The 16,604-nt window shown below is 40.6% G+C and overlaps 1 protein-coding gene and 1 long non-coding RNA gene across 3 annotated transcripts; both read right to left on the bottom strand.

Annotated features, from left to right (window-relative positions):
- Positions 1 to 56: 56 nt before the first annotated feature.
- ppef1 (protein phosphatase, EF-hand calcium binding domain 1) lies at positions 57 to 14,723 on the bottom strand. Of its 2 annotated transcripts, none has more exons than XM_084352692.1 (19): positions 14,539 to 14,723; positions 12,639 to 12,795; positions 10,455 to 10,487; positions 10,060 to 10,187; positions 9,018 to 9,078; positions 7,614 to 7,777; positions 7,408 to 7,522; positions 6,928 to 6,974; positions 5,910 to 6,076; positions 5,770 to 5,806; positions 5,533 to 5,682; positions 4,717 to 4,868; positions 4,381 to 4,624; positions 4,098 to 4,283; positions 3,872 to 4,014; positions 3,332 to 3,438; positions 3,073 to 3,236; positions 2,046 to 2,130; positions 57 to 1,935 (listed from the first exon to the last, which is right to left on the bottom strand). In XM_084352692.1, exons 2-19 carry the CDS (start codon positions 12,691 to 12,693, stop codon positions 1,724 to 1,726), a joined length of 2,250 nt encoding a protein of 749 aa, XP_084208818.1. In that variant the 5' UTR covers positions 12,694 to 12,795; positions 14,539 to 14,723; the 3' UTR covers positions 57 to 1,723. The 2 variants fall into 2 exon arrangements, with proteins under 2 accessions (XP_084208818.1, XP_084208819.1); XM_084352693.1 differs by having other exon boundaries at positions 12,639 to 12,817.
- Positions 14,724 to 15,790: 1,067 nt separating this feature from the next.
- On the bottom strand, positions 15,791 to 16,570 carry LOC311262595. The gene is made up of 2 exons (XR_014623278.1): positions 16,209 to 16,570; positions 15,791 to 16,062 (listed from the first exon to the last, which is right to left on the bottom strand). It is a non-coding gene; the product is annotated as an uncharacterized lncRNA (long non-coding RNA).
- Between the last annotated feature and the right edge of the window lie 34 nt (positions 16,571 to 16,604).

Genomic DNA, 16,604 nt, shown 5'->3' on the forward strand with positions numbered 1-16,604 from the left:
AGTATAAGAACAAACACACACTGAATCACAGTAAAAATATAGACAAAATGCAACAATTAACTTCCAAAAAAGTGATTTTATTCCTTTTTGGTAAATACCCACACAAACCCTAAGTTCAGCAGGAGGGTTTTTTTTCCTTCTGAGCCGAAGCCTCATTCAGACCAAGGCAGTGCAGGGAAAACACCACTCATCACATTCATTCTTAGTGTGGATGGTGCAAACCGGAGGAGTTGCTGGAAAAAATATGATAAAAGTTAAAACAGAATCAACTTTTGGAGGAACACAACCTGACGTGGCCAATCACGAGCCTGTGATGAGACCGGCTGGTCAACAGTATTGTTGTTTAAGCTGTTAACACTAAATTTATAAAATGACATCATAAATAAAGCCTGATTCTATAATACGTCTTTCATGTTTATTATAAGTGCTGGTTGACGTGACGTTCTGTGTCAGGGTCAAAACGGACGAGAAAAGGCAAATGCACAAACATTCACAGGTCCGCCAAATTGCTCTGAGTTTTAATAATGTTGCTTTGGGCCTCATACACCACTGTGCTGCCGGGAGACTGCATCAGCAAGAGAGAGAAGTACTCTGCGATCTTGTTGCAGATGGAGAAAGCCTCTCTGAAATCTGTTGTTACTCCCAAACTAGCGCACAACCCTGATGTGATCACCACAGCTCCTGATTTGGTCTGATTGAAGCCTTAGTGATCAATCTGGACAGTGCTGCATCACACTGGTTCTCCTGCTGTATCTGTTGTACACTATGTTTCTCACAGGTTTGCCGTCAGAGGTGACATCTGTACTAAATCAAACTGCACCTAAAATACGTAGCCTCATAACCTGTTTCAGACTTTTTCTAGCAATTTCTTTTTGACATGGTCAAGAAACCTTTTCTCTGCAGCTTTATGCCAAGAACTTCCATATTCCCGCCAACACGGGGCGGCGGTGGATTAGGAAAGGAAGTGGATTGTCCAGAAATCAAAAGGTTGGCAGTTCGTCCTGTCAACATGCCAAAGTGTCCTTGGGCCAACCACTGGAGACCAAATTGCTCCCAATTGTCAGGTCAGCTTCTTGCATGAATGTTGTATATTTGAGCATTGTTTAAATACAGCCATTTCCCATTGAACATAATCCCTCTGGATACTATTTTATGGCAATCCATCCAACGTTTGTTGAGCCGTTCCACACTGAAATGCTCATAAATGTCAGCCTGCGATTGCACTAAATGAAAACTGCAGTAGATCAGCAAAGTCATAAGGATTCATCGTCAAGGAACAATGAATGTCGGTACCCAAAGGTATGTCAATGTATGTAGTTGACGTGGAGATATTTCACTGTGCCGAAAACTTCGGCATGCTGGTGGTTCAATGAAAGGTCAATCGATAACCAAATCTAAAGGATCTATCCTCTAGGGAACAAGAAAATCTGTACAAAGTCTGAGTTTATGAGATATATTACTTTGAAACCAAAGCGGTTGATGGAAGCAACCTACAGACTGACCTTGCCATTCCTACAGCCTGGCTGCTAGTTTAGCTAAAAATACATCAACAAATTAAAAAATGTACCAATAATAGTTTGGTACATCATCGAATCACTGCTATTTTTTCAGTGTGTTTACATGTTCAAAGGTAGATTAGTTTCTCTAATCTAGAAACTAGACATTAGTTTCTCTACTGATCAACAGTTTAGCATCCAGATTCTTCCCTTCACGAATACGTCTCTCAATCCATCTTTCCGTTTAAGTGCTGATCCTTGCTGTCCAGTTTGTGGACCACTCTGAAGGCCTCTAAGAACTCAGTGAAGTCTATACTGCCGTCCTTGTTGAAGTCGATGCTTCGGGCGAGGTCATCGATGGCTCTGTCGTCGATGTCAACACCCAGGTGGGTGCTGAAGAGACGCCAGGTGTGACGAAACTCCTCGATGGAGATCAGACCTGAACATGACAACATGTACAGTAAACACCTACATCACTGAACTATAAGAAATATATTATGAATATTGTTACAATGTCTTAAAAGAGATTGCGTAATCTGTTTTTTTTACCTGAATGGTCTTTGTCTATAATGTTGAATATTATCTCGATGTCTGTCCTGTATCTGAACAGAGTTTCAGCCAAGTTTGGAGTGACCTGAAAGGTGAAGAGACAGAACAAAACAGTACAGTCCTAAACAATCCACTAGCTGTGTTTAATAGCAGCAGGTGTAGAAAGTAAAGATAGATATAAGATATAAGATATAAGAAGTCAGAAGCATCTCAATGCTGTAAACAGTCTGGCTATAACTACGTCAGTAGAATTGAAGATGGTCCGCACAGCATGTGAACAAATAAAGACACACTGAGGCATGAAGAACACAAAAAAGCTTGAACTGGCAGCAACTCTGTGTCGTTAACATGTTTCAAGCTTGGCAGAGTAACTTAAGTTCCTCTAAGTGCCTATATTTATGTGCCTACATCTTACAATTTCCTGCATTCCTGTCTATTTATTCTTTTGTCATTACTGATCTGTTTAGGAAGCCTTTTCCAAAATATATTTATGGAGAGTTACAGTAGAGTTATTATAGAAAAGCCTCATTGTGTTGCTGTCTCCTCAAGTCTCCCCTTTGGAAAGGTTAATTTTGTGTGCATGATAACACTCTTGAGAGAATCATCCAATCTTTTCCCCTTTCAAAGACCTTATCCAAAAATTATGTTATTTTCAGAGAAAAGGAGTTGATTGCTGAGTAGTAGGTAGTCAAATACTGCTGCTTTGCGTTGGTTTCGGACTTGAGCCAACAAACCGAAGTGACAAAATCTGACAACCTGGGCAGAGACTCAACAATCAACTTTCTTTCTCTTAAAAACTACACCTTGTTGTTTCAAACACAGAAAAAGAAAAACAAATGTACTGTCATCGAGTTCCTGAAAAAATGAAAAAAAAAAAAAAAATTCTACAGGCATCAAATAAATGATGAAGGTATGGCATTTCCCATTAAGGTGTAAAAAAGTTAAAATACTAAAGTAAAATACAAGTATCTGAAAAAGTCCTTTAAATGACAGTACTTGAGTAAATGTACTCGGTTACTTCTCAGACCTGAGTCAGAGGATTTCCTGGCTCCATATCCTCGAAGCAGGACTGATACTCCACACTGCCATCTGGTGCCAGATGGGCTAAGTGTGGACGCAGCGTCCTCCAGGGCAGGTCCAGCCTCAGTACAGACTCCAACACCAGAGCCCATTCACTTACTGAAACACTACCTGAGAAAAAGAAGTGCTTACAAATAACAACAACACATGTGAACCTGGGTGAATACATGTGCATCAGTGAGGGAAACGGAGTGAGAAGAGCTCACCGGTGTTATTGTGGTCGTACTGCTGGAAGCCCGACATCAGCTCAGAGCGATGAGTGAACAGCTTCTCCTTCAGGGCCCTGAGAGCCGAGCCTTCAGCAGCTCGTACTCTGCAGACACACACGCAAACACGGCTCATTAACTAAGATCGAGCTTTCGTACATAACTTACAAACATCTAGTTTCATTTTTGATTAATCTGTCAATTATTTAATCCATTAATCTTTTAGTCTATACATTTGCATAAAATAGTGATAATGCATATTAGATATTTACGGAGCCAATGGTTGCATCTTCAAATAGCTTGTTTTGACTTTCAAGAAGTCCAGAATCCAAAAAAAATAAATTTTAACAATTCAGATGCAGAATCCTCAGATGGGAGATGCTGATGGTTGATAAATAACCTAAATTGTTAATTCAATGTCAAAATTGTCGCCTTTTATTTTTCATTTTTTCGTTTGTTACTCATTTAAGTACTACTACTGCCAACTGTAGCTAATCTGACACATTTTGCAGGAACACACACACCAGACACCAGCTGTACCTCTGTGTCAGGGTGAGTTTGCGCGTCGTGCGGCTGACTTGGTACTGGTAGAAGCGGGGGACCAGTTCTCTGCCCACTTTGATGTACGCTCCACGGTTGCTTCCCTCCTCATAATAGTTAGACGCTGAGAAAATGGTGATCACCTACAGAAACAAAACATGCACACATTCATCCCTCCAGACGTTTTTAGACTTTTGGACAATCTAATTTACTGCATCCAGTGTACCTGTCCACCATGACAGAGCTCATATCCCTCCTGCTTGCACTCATGGGATCTGATGAGCAGCTGGAGGCCGTGTTGGAGCAGCAGTCTCCGGGTGACATCGGGGCCAAAGTAGCAGCCTCCTCCTCTGAATGTGTTGGGACTGCAGCCTTCTTGAGTTTTAGGGTCACTCCACAATATATCCACGATCTGCAGGAGAGAGGAGAGGAGGTAAAAGTGCTGATCACGCCACAATATATGGCACAGCTGAACAATATTCATTTCTCCTCCACTGAATGCCTCCAACCTGTTTCCACTCGCGTTCATGTTGTTGAGGTGAAGGAAGGGGAACAGAGGACACAGAGTCCAGGAAAGGCACTTGGAGGGCGTTGATGGCGTAAGGCATGTTGGGAGATGCCGGGCACTGACGAGGCGTGAGGCAGGATGGAGTTCGAGGAGAGCAGAGCGAAGAGGATGAGGACGATGAGGAGGACGAGGAAGAAGAGGTGGAGACGGCGCTGTCTTGACGGCTAAGCCTGCATCGCCTTTTTCTACAGAAAAACAGGGGAGAGGGCTTAATGTACACAGACCTTTGACACTGACCCTCATTACAACTACGCAACACCATGGGCTGCTGTCAGACCTCTGGCTCGGGGTTCTTTGGCCCTTGCTGTGACTGTGACTGCTGCTGGGACGAGAGCTGTCGGTCGATCTCAGTCTTTTCATCTGCCTGCAGGACTGACTGATGTCCAGCTGCTCCAAACTGTGTCTGGGAAACCTCAGGGCAGATTTCACCTGGAAGAGCAGAGATAAAATGTGAACAAAGGTATTAGTTCAGAGGATAACTTACATAATGTTGTACAGATTGTAAAACTTCTTGACTTAACACACTTAAACACATCTTTAGTACGGTACTAATTCCTGTAAGCACAAATTATTATCAGGGGTAATCTAAAAAGGTAAAAATACAACCTAATGATACATATTACCACTATTATACATGTATAAAGTACAGATGATTTATTCCAGGAGTTACTTTGTGATGAATAACTGTACATTCTCCTCGACTTCAAGCTGTAGTTTCCCAGAATTAAATGTTGCTAATTGTATGTGAACCTGTGCATTCAGCGATAATTCATTGAGACTGCTGATGATGAAGATATTACTGCTGCCCACTTATCTTGTTGGTAATCCAGCCTTGCAGCAGATAAACAAAGTTACTAACAGACTGCTGAAGAAAGTCTAGCACGTAGGAAGCTTACAGGCAAAATATTAAGCACAGAAGTTTGTGGAGACCACAACTAAATAGCGGGAAACAAGATGAAAGGTGGCTGTTAATTTGTCAGGATTTATACAATTGTTTTTCTGACCTCTAGTGGCCGTATTTGATGATTGCAGTTAATAGGGTCTAGATGGAGGACAGGTGTAGGCTGAAGGTTGGCTGCTTGTTTCCACTGACCTTGTGCCTCTCTATGGTGCTGAGGAGGTCCAAGTCAGTCTGGTCTGAAATCCCTCCGTGAACGATCAGGATCTTTCCGTCAATGACCGTCGCTACAGGCAGAAGGCTGAAAACGTCCTGAAACAGCTGGAGGATCTCACGGCCATGAGTCTGCAAACAACCGCAGTCACACAGTAATGAAAGGTCATTCTGAGCTTCTGTACATCATAAAAGCAGAATAGTGACATGTGTCTGTACCTTGTATTTCTGCATGACTTCTTTTGTGAACCCGTATCTGAAACAACAACATATAAACATCACAATGGGACACTGATATTTTAACACTCTCATGTTTGCATGATGATAAATATTTCTCTCACTTCTCTTCTCTCACCCACCTGAGGTTCATTATGTGGTCTTCATGGTTCCCTCGGTTCAGGTGCATGTAGTCGGGGTAAAGCAGAAGGTAGGCGAACAGGAGCACGACCACTTCAATCGACTTTTTCCCACGGTCCACAAAGTCCCCGTTAAACACATATGACGTCTCCGCAGAGGGAAGGCCGTTCTGAAGGGCAACGTAAAAACCGTAAAAACACTGAAATCTGATTTCAGATTAGTGATGAGTGCGTGCTTCAGGCATGTTTGATGTGGCTGATTAATCGAGTCGTTGTTTGGTCTACAAAATTTCAGAAAATGGTTTCCCAAAGCCCGAGGTGACGTTTGCCAACGTCTTGTTTTGTCCACAACCCAAAGACATTCAGTTTACTGTCATAGAGGAGCAAAGGACACCAGAAAATATTCATTTTTAAGAAGCTGATAATGAATTTGTGATATAACTTTCACTCAAAATGACAAAATAACTTACAACTAGACAGAGGCACACCTTGGAATAGGATGAATGAATCCTATGAATAGGACACGATCAGGGACACACAAACACACACCCTCCTTTAAATGCATTTATTTATTTATTTTACTTGGCTGTCTGTCCAGTTACCTTTATTTTTTTAAATTTTATTAATTTAAGTGAATGTAAGTATAAACTGTATGTATGCATGAATGAATGTAAGTGGCCTATGCAAAAACATGGACTTTTGCTGGTTATACTGAAATATAAATGTACTGCAATAAAATTATTTAAAAAAGAAGAAGCTGAGAATTTGGACTTTTCTCTTAAAAAAATATTCAAAGGGGTTCATTGATTATTTGGTGATTCACTGATTTAATAGCTGACAACTAATCGATTAAATGATTAATTGTAACAGCTCTTATTTGCTTGAAAACATTAATTGGCTGCTACTTTTTGTTCCCTTGTGCTGCTGTGTCAAATTGAATTTGCCCCACAGGGGATCAATAAACTTATATCTTATCTTATAGAAAATGGATTTATATAAAATAAAACATACGTAGCTTTACCTTATAAAATATGAGAAGTAAGTCATCAAGCCGGCCGTGCAGATCACCTGTATCAAAAGGAAAATCACAGCAATGGAGAAATTGGAATAATATTTCTGGGTTAACTGGATGTCTAAAAGTCCTAAATGGCATTAAAACATGACAGCCGATCGCTCCACCTCAACCACCAAACAGTGTGTGTTTTTTGCTTTAGTCACAAGTATTCTCGAGTTTAATGAGATGCGACTCTGCAGGAGGAGGCAGTCGGGGATGAGGAGTCAAGTGCCTAATCAGTGTGCAAATAAACAAGACCTCCTTTCTTGGAACGCTGCCATTAAGGTACAGACGACTGCATTTAAAAACACATTTACAAACATCAGCAATCACTTAACCAGTAAGCAGGTCATTTTTTTACTCCGACTGTGCTGCAAGACGAAGCAGCAGCAGCAGCATCAAAGCAGCAAATTCTTGAATGAACAAGCTGAGGTCTTGGTCACCCACCACATATAGTGATCTCTTTGGCGTAGGATGTCGACAAGTGGATGATGTTTGGCATCTGTTTGAGGAGCTTTTTGGTCTCGTACAGCAGCTGCAGAACATATCTGGCATGTAGAGTCTGCGTGGAAGAAAATAAATGATCCCCTAAGAGCAGGAAATCTAAACCAGACAATCAAAAGAGTGAGAAAGAAAAGACCCAGATTCTGTACCTGCTGTTCCTTGAACGCATTAAGGAGAGCATTCGTATCGTAGACAGAGAGAGGAAATGATAGTCGGGGGCCGATGTACGACTCGGGGATCTGGATCAAGTTGTAGCAGGTCTCTCTGTCTAACCAGGGGTCGACCACCGGGTCCAGCAGCTGGGAGATCAAGTCTGGAAAACAACGCGTGAACATAACTTGAAACTTGCTTTCATAAAAAGTACAAGGTACTTGTTTAGGCCGAGTACTGACTCAACCTCAGTAGGTAATGTACTGTAGACATCAGGTTTTGACAAGAAAGACGAATGTGTGGAATAAAAAATAAAAATATATATATGATATTCAGTTTGTCCCATCCGCAGCAGGGTGCCCCCACTGAACTAAAGCATGTTCTATATACAGATTTTAATTTGTAGATCCTTTTTATAAACAGCTTGACACAGCGCCACATCCAGCTCTGTGCGGCCTCACCGTTGTATTAAAAGACCACTCCGATATGCTAATGGAAACCGATGGCCTCTAATTTATGCAAACAAACAAGGCATGAACAGACATTCGGCTACAGGCGTATTCCTCTGGTCTATTTCCCCTGTAGTAACTATCACGTGTCCTCTACTCTGCCACACTCGTACAAACACAGATGCTGTGCAGAATAAATACAAACAACAGAGTCTGGCCTCTTCCAGTGACTTATGTTGAGTCGGTGTAAAACCCACGAAGAGGACAGTAGATGTTCAACAACAAGGGCTGACCTAAGGATAAGCTTGTCAATGGAGCATTATGCTTTTCCGCTGGATGAGTGGGTCAGTACATACTTAAGCCACAGCTGTGTCAGTGCAACACACCGACACATTGGCCTCCGCATTCACAGGAGTTGCTAAGCAACAGGGTGTACGCAATGGGTTTTCTAATACAGACCAAAATACAGAGACATGACGAACAAAACCGGTGTGAATTTAATGGAGGTGAAGAATGCATCTATATATAATCTTTTTGTGTTAGAACGCGTTCAAAACAACGACCACTTAACACTGACTAATAAACTTGTTGAAATAATGTATTAATACGATTTCAGCTCTCAGTTTACAGTTTACGTCTTTACCTAAAAATAGCATAACATTCTTTTCTGGCTATCAAGAATCACATAATAGCACACCAGCATCAAACAAACCCCAAAAAATGACATATAAAGCTAAATTAAATATATGAATGAAAGGTGAAAGCTTCACACACACAAAATAACAAAGTAGGATCCATTCGTAGTCACTGAATTCACTTAAAATGTGCTACATCACATCCATATGGCAGCACTGTTACTCTAAAATAAATTGCATGGATGAAATCGGAGTGTGCAATACACATTATACTATCTGTTCAACATATTATTTAGATGGCCTGTTTTTCGCTCCTTACCTGGCCCATTTCCATTCAGCTGAGTGAAGTTGTCGAGCATAAAACTGAAGAAACTTGAGAGCTGAAGAAATAAAGACAAAATATGTTTAAGTTAGATAAGGCTTTTGAAATAAAGCATACACATGTACTTTAGTTTTATCAACCCAATCACCAGAACAAATGTTGGCAAGATACGTTTCTGCAAACCACAGACACGTTACAAATTTACATTTCTTTATGATGCAACTGAAAATGTCTTTAAAGAGGCTCTGAATAACTTCTGAATTGTCCAGCAGCATTAAACAATTTAAATAAATCGTCCACCGACTTGTATACTGTAGGCGATCGAGAGAGACAGGGAGTGTCTCATCTTTCACGTCAAGTCACAATCTGCTTGCATGTGGCCAATGGAAAAGTGAAAAATACATGCAACTTGCTACAAACTGTCACATAGAGCCCCTTTAAGTTTAGTTCAGTGTTGTGGCAATGCTGTGCTTATGGTCTGGTGAGGTTTAGGCACAAAACACTTGGCTTTGTTTAAGAAAAGTTCTTGTTTTTGATTAAATTACCTGCTTTTGTTGCCACAGACATGTCTGTAAATGTCCCGACATCGTGTCAAAAATATCTGGTTTTGTTGCACAAACATGGTTGAAAAATATCCAGCGGTTTCATGCTAAGTGGTCTCTGGCTTAGCAACCGTCTCAACATTGTAACATTATCGTCATCCCCTCCACTGCGTCAGCTCATATACATGTACTGTAACGTGAGGCCAAGGTCATGGTGACATTTATTTACAGAGCACTTGCTCTGAGAACAACCAACGTTTGTACCAAAGTGCTTTACAACAAACAACATTTAGCAAAAAATTACCAATTAAAAAAAGATTATCATAAACAGAATAATCTTAGTAGCAGCATTTTGTGATGTGACGTGATGTGATGCATATTGTAGAAATGTCAACATGGCTTGTAAGTGCATATTGCAGAAATGTAAAATGCCAACATGTAATTCTGGCGCCTGGGCTTGTTTTTATTAAGATGGAAATGCCCGTGCTGAGAGTTACCTGTAGCTGGTCCTGTTCGCCGGCGTATTCGATGGACTGAAAGATGTTCCAGGTGTACCTGCGCCTCATCTCCAGACGGGCCATGTAGCGCCGGTACCATCGCTGAATCAAAACGGCTGACTTTAAAGCTACGACAAAACACCAGCTATTTAGATTTTATTCAGATGGAAGACACGTTTGAATACATGGAGTCACATACTGTACATACAGTTCATGAACTAACATGGGAGACACTTCAGCTCTAGACAGAAATATTTCTTTACGCCTGTGTCTCTAAATCAAGAACTGATCCTGATCCAAAAGCTGAAGCTAATTCAATTACATCTTTTGATGATTAGCAATTTGAAAAACAAGAGGTGAATATGAAAAATGTACAGAGCAGAGCAGAGTCTTACTCAGAGCTGGGTTGGGAGTCTTCACTGTGTCGTCTGTGAGAAGAAAAACTACAAATCAGCATAAGAAACTGGTAATTAAATAAAAACATGTGCAAGGCAACACACACGCACACACATACACACGCATGCACAAACATATAGGGAGAGAGATAACAAGACACAGGGGAGGTCATGAGCAGCAGTGCGACTGGAAAAGCTGAGCAAATTAAAAGAGCTTTCAGGAGAAACGGCACTCATTAAAGAGAGGAGATAAGACAGACGCTGAAGAAAAGCAAAGCGCCATCTGTCAAACATCTGGGGTGTGTGTGTGCAACAAGTCAGAGGAAGAGTTACAACTGCAAAGATTAATCACCATCAGATTCATACTACACAGTGTGACAGTGAGATGAGTAACATACTTCTGCCGGGACTACTGCGAACATGAACGATTCCCAAATAATGTTACAAAATGCTTCACAGAGGAGATCATCAACATAAAAACAGAGCAAGACAAGTTCTTAAAGGGTAGCTCCACCAATTTACACCTTCAAGTGTGTTTACAGGTCTTGGGGAATACCATTGCATATGTGAAGTTAGTAGTATAAAGCTTTTTGTGGCTCCAGAGGAAGCTGCATGTAATCTGATAAATTGCCTCCAGTGATGTCACTCACTAAGTTGCATTGTGGGTAATGTAGGAACCAGGTTTTGAAAAGCAGTCCACTTGTCTACACTACACTCCTGTAACACTGTTGGACTCATGATAACAGTTTAAAAACTACTGATCAAAATCAATTCAGCAGAACCAGGGATATCACCTTTTTATTCCACTCGGTCTTTTTCCTTTTTAAAACCTGGCGCCTACATAACCCACAATGCAACATAGCCACTGACTGACGCCAATGGAGGCAATTTATCAGATTATATTCAGCTTTCTCTGGAGCCACAAAGTACTTTAAACTTCTTTGTTCACATATGCAGTAACACTCCTCCGGACCTGTAAACATACTATAAAGTGGAAAACTGGTGGATTTACCCTTTAAACAATAAATACTATCAAAATTTACACAATCTGATTGCATCCTTAGTTTTTCAAAGCGCTGCAAACAATGATTGTTTTCACTATCAATTAGTCTGCCCTAATAACACACAGAGAATGTTTCTGACATTTTTGCTTTAAACATGATTGATATGATCCATCAATTATCAAAACAGTTGCAGATTAATTTTCTGTCAATCGAGTAATCGATAAATGGACAATTTGTTCCAGCTCTAGTATTTAATCCGAGGCTTCATTTATAAAACTGACTTACAATCAATTTTATTCTCCAGTATAAGTAGAAAGCCACACATAAGCAGACCTGGAAATGATCTTATCTCTAAGCAAAGTCTAGAATTGACTTGACTTGAACAATGTGCAGCAGTGGCAACACTCCCACGCTTGTGTGTTTGGATTCATCAACCTGCTATTTAGTCCCCTGAATAATATGTGTTGTCTGGTTTCAGTCTCCTCCATTGCTGTGATCTCATCTTCCACAATGTTTAAAGTCCTCTTTTGGTCCATGTTTATTCCTGACTAAACCTTCATTTGTGCTGGCAGATACCATCAATTTCAGTTGATTTGAGATTTATAGATCACAGGTGTGTAAAGTTACAAATGTGATTCTTAAAAACTGCTCAGGCAAGGTTTTTAATGTTCAGCATCTTTTATGAATTTAACAGAAGCACACCATCAAAGTTTAAATATAAATCTAAGAACATATTTTATAAATGAGACCCCTGGACTAAGCAGAGAACAATAGATGTTTAAGGATCTATTGTTCTATCTAGGACTGTGAGTTTGATAACTGGGACGTCAGTGTGAACAGTATGTACTGAAGGCTTTAACTGTGATTTGAGAAATCTTAAAAGAAAAACTGTGAAGGGACATGAAAATATGTTCCGTTATATCGTTCATAACAAAAGCCTCATTTACTGTAAGTTTTTCGTGAGCTTGCACATCATTAGTGTCCAACACGTATGACCTGTCTGCGCTCGTCTACCCACAGACCAGGTGTGCCAACATGTCAGCTCTAATTTTATGCCAAGGTGTTTCTTCACACCTTTCCTCTGAGACAACAGGCCTACATGTCAACCACATTTTCCTGCTGACAGGACAATATGTGACTCTTGTTTTCTTCGTTGAAGGGACCATAAGAGTATAATTACCTGTGTCTACTATTTTCCCTTGTGTTTCCGTAGCAACGGAGGTGCCACATCCCATTATGACCAACGAGGAGGTCCAGAGGTCACATCAGTGAGTTTTTCCCAAGCTCGCAGCAGTGGGTCACATCTGGCTGGTGGCATGTGACAGCTGTGATGAGACCTGAGAAGAAAGGTTGGTTTGACTGCCCAAACCATTAATAAATAAAGAAAATGAAAAATAAATGGCTCGATCAATAATAATAAAAAATAAATGTAGGCATTAATTAATGTATAAAACGTAACATAGTTTGATATTTCTGCTTCAGTTTGCCTCTCTATATGTACCTTTAAATTAACTTTTGCACCTTAGTATTATTTCTTTATTTATTTCTGATTTGGGCAGTGTCAGTCCATTTTGCAGTAACATAATCCAGTAGACTTGAGTAAGTACACTTTAAGTACAATTTGTAATTTGAGTATTTTCATTTTCTGCTTCTACTCAACTACAACTCAGAGGCAAATCTTGTATTTTTGCTTCACAACATTAATTTCATAACTTACGTTACTTTTTGGACTGTGATTAAAAATGCAAAATACAATCAACAAATAAATGATGATTATTAAGGGTAAAGATAAGATTTCTTATTGATTCCTGGGGGTAAATTCACCAGATGCCCAGCAGTACATAAAGTCCGAGCCCGATGTATTGGATATTTGGGGTGAATACCAATATTCTTAAATACACAGAACATAAACACGCAGTTTTCGCAAAGATCCCTCAGATGTGGAACAACTGTGACAATGTTCTGTAACAGGGGGTGAATATTTTACAAGTCAACAATAAACCTTATCGTCCAAAATGACATCAGTGCACTGAAACAATGAACTTTACTGGGAATTCAATACATTTAAATTACCCACAGCATCTTTTTCTGCATTATGTTCTGTAAAGAAAAAAGGTTTCATATCAGCAAACATGTATGCTGATATCAATATATGTGTGACGGACTGATATCACCCAGAAAAACTGGCCGACCTCAAATCATTAAAGTGATGCGCAAAGTGATCTCAACTACTGTAATTATAGCCCAATTATATAATATACATTATTCTGAAATGGGCCATTCTGAATAACAATCAAGGTTTTAAAATATAAGTACATTTTGATATGAATACTATACTTTTACTTAAAGGTGCACTATGTAGTTTTGGGGGAATAAATTTTAATCAGAAGAGAAAAACATCATTGTTTGATTTTCATGCTTAAACAAACTGAATAAACAAACTGATCTTGAAGACAACTCAATTTCATCCTGTTTTACTTTGTTTATATGTGGCGGACCCTGCCACCTTTCTAGCTTCAAACAGCATTCTGGGGACCTATTCCCCTTTTCTCTCCTTGTTTATTAAGTTACTGAAGAAAATGAATATTTCTGAGTCACTAATATTGAGTTTGAATTTTGTTTTCAATACTACACACAGCCCCTTTAAGTTACACTGTGAATGCCATATTCACTACTTCAGTGAAAGATTTAAGTGAGATTTCAATACAGATATAAAGGCAAAACTCAAACGAGCACTTATGGCTTGATGACATTTTCCTTCCCTCCTTGCTTAGTCCAACAAGTGTGCATTAACATTAGGCTTCAATTCGCACCTTACAACACACACACACACACACACACACACACACACGCCACAAAAAAAGCTTTTAAATGGCTGCTGCTTCAACACTCAAACAGCACCATGCTTTGAACACATCAGGGAACTGTAGAGAAAAAACAAATCAAACTGAGAGGATAATAATTGATGATTATTGCGCGTCATTTTCCTCCACTGTCCCACAGAATCACACTGAGGAAAGATCATCTGACGCACACGGTGCCAGAACATCAGCACGGTGTTTATTTATCATGGCTCCTACCTGCAGCTTGTATCCGCGCGATCCACCGGAAATCATGAATGGGACACGCAATCCATGTGATGCGCACACACTAAAGTAAACTTTGCGCTACGTTTCCTCTAAATGACTGTTAGGAGGAGGTTTCAGTGTAATAATAGTAATGGCTGCAGAGAAGCTGTGGACGCTGCAGGAGCTGCTGCTGCTGCTGCTGGAGGAGCGGAGGGCTCAGGGAGGAGGCGGAGACATCACAGGTGGAGGAAACCACAGAAACCACTGTGCACACATGCTCCACCTTCACACACCTCTGAGGTGTTCACAGGTAACCGCCCCCAACACTCTGTTCACTCGTGGCACTTAGCTTCACAGGGACGAGGATGATCATTATACTTTAGTTTTTGAAGACAATATTAAAGTTCCTGTTGATTATAACAGTCGCCACGCCCCTTTCCGGTTCCCCTCACTGGACCTTATTTCAGAAAAACATTGTATGAAAGTAAACGAGAGAAAAAATAAATTTCTGATCCCTTGAGCTTGAGTTGTGCCATGAATCACACACATGACGTTTGTGAATTTAAAATATACTTTTTCAAGTCAAGAAAGTCAGTTGGTCGTAATTAAAGTCAAATATCATCTAGTACGCTTTCCCACCAAAATGAGCGGGTCTACGCATTTTTTGAAAGCGGATCAACCTGCTAAAAATCACCTATTGACCCCACTCCCGTCTGATTTTTACCTGGAGCGCCACGTTGTACGTCATGAATGCGCTGGAAACACTTGTAACAGAAAACAAAAGACCCATTGTGAAGGAAGCAACTATATAACAGGGATACATTATTCCCATCCTGATCCAAAGTTCCTGTGCTAAAGATATCAAACACCAGCACATCAGTGATCCAAGCTCCCAGTGCAGACCGCTAGCTGCACGGCTAACTGAGCTAACTCAAAAGGCAGCTTAGTAGCAGTAGGCAGTTGCTGCCCGCCATCAGTGTGTAGGGCTTTTATCACACTGCTCAATACCAGTCTTTGCAGTTGCATGCAGAGCAGACCTGACTGGCTTAGACATGGAAGTAATATGTCTGAAGGACTGAAATAACTTGACAAGGAGTGTGACGCATTTTATCTGATATACACAACCAGACAAAGCAAACTAACTCCAGCATGTACCACATCAGGAATTTGTATCAAAAACTTGACAGAACCTTCTCCTATACCCATTTTGCTTACTGACTTTGCATCATCATGTGAAATCTCTTGTACAAATAGGCAAAATATAAAAAATTTATAAAACTCTTTAATAATACACATTAATAAAATGACGTTCTTGCAGAGCTCAGGCTCAGCTCCTCATGCAGCAGCTCTGGTACGTATCCGCCGTCGTACAAGTGTGACAGCGGCATTGATCTCCTGCACAGTGATGGCTTTCAGTCTGTTGGTCCTCGACAGCCGAGAAGCCTCCGAGCTCACCAGTCTGAGCAGGACTGGTCTGGGAAAACTGAGCCGACTGTTCAGAAAGTCTGGACTCCTCATCCCGGCCGGACCGACCTGCTGGAGAGATGAAAAGTAGCTCTTTAGGACCAGAGGAATTAATTCAAAGCACTGGGACCAGACTTCTAAAATCATGAAAATCAAGAATATTTGGTCAAGTTTTAAACACCACACATCTACAGAAGTCATTCTGCTGTCTCTCTCACCTCTTTGTGAGCTCTATAGATGAGAGTGGAGTGAGCTCGAATCCTCCTCTTTGTTTGTGAAGGAATCCTGCGTGTTGCTCTGACAGGAGCTTTCATTTCGCTGGATCAGTCAAGTCAAGAACACACACTGACTGAAAGAAATCAACCGACCAAATCAAATGATATAACAGATCAGAGTCGCAGCAGCTTCTTCAGAAGGAGGGCAGGAATCAGAGCAGGGTAGAGAAGAGCGTGTGAGGAGTGAAAGGGATGTTTTGATGAACACAAATTGAAAACAGCTTTGCTTTGATTAGGCTTAATTACTTTGAGACCTTCAATGTGGGTTCAGACGCCTTCAGCCTGAGTATCTGCAGCACAGAGAAGAGTCAAATGTACACAGGAACATGACGGCTGATG

The sequence above is a fragment of the Pagrus pagrus genome, assembly GCF_965226575.1.
Source record: "Pagrus pagrus genome assembly, chromosome: 1".
Lineage (NCBI taxonomy): Eukaryota > Metazoa > Chordata > Actinopteri > Spariformes > Sparidae > Pagrus > Pagrus pagrus.

Bases quoted from the DNA above. Each gene is read 5' to 3' on its own strand.
- ppef1 (XM_084352692.1), bottom strand. From the start codon at position 12,693: ATGGGATGTGGCACCTCCGTTGCTACGGAAACACAAGGGAAAATAGTA. The intron at 10,188-10,454 runs GTAAGACTCTGC...GTTTTGTCGTAG, and splicing joins GACTCCCAACCCAGCTCTGA to CTTTAAAGTCAGCCGTTTTG. The intron at 7,778-9,017 runs GTAAGGAGCGAA...GTTGTTTTCCAG, and splicing joins GCTGAATGGAAATGGGCCAG to ACTTGATCTCCCAGCTGCTG.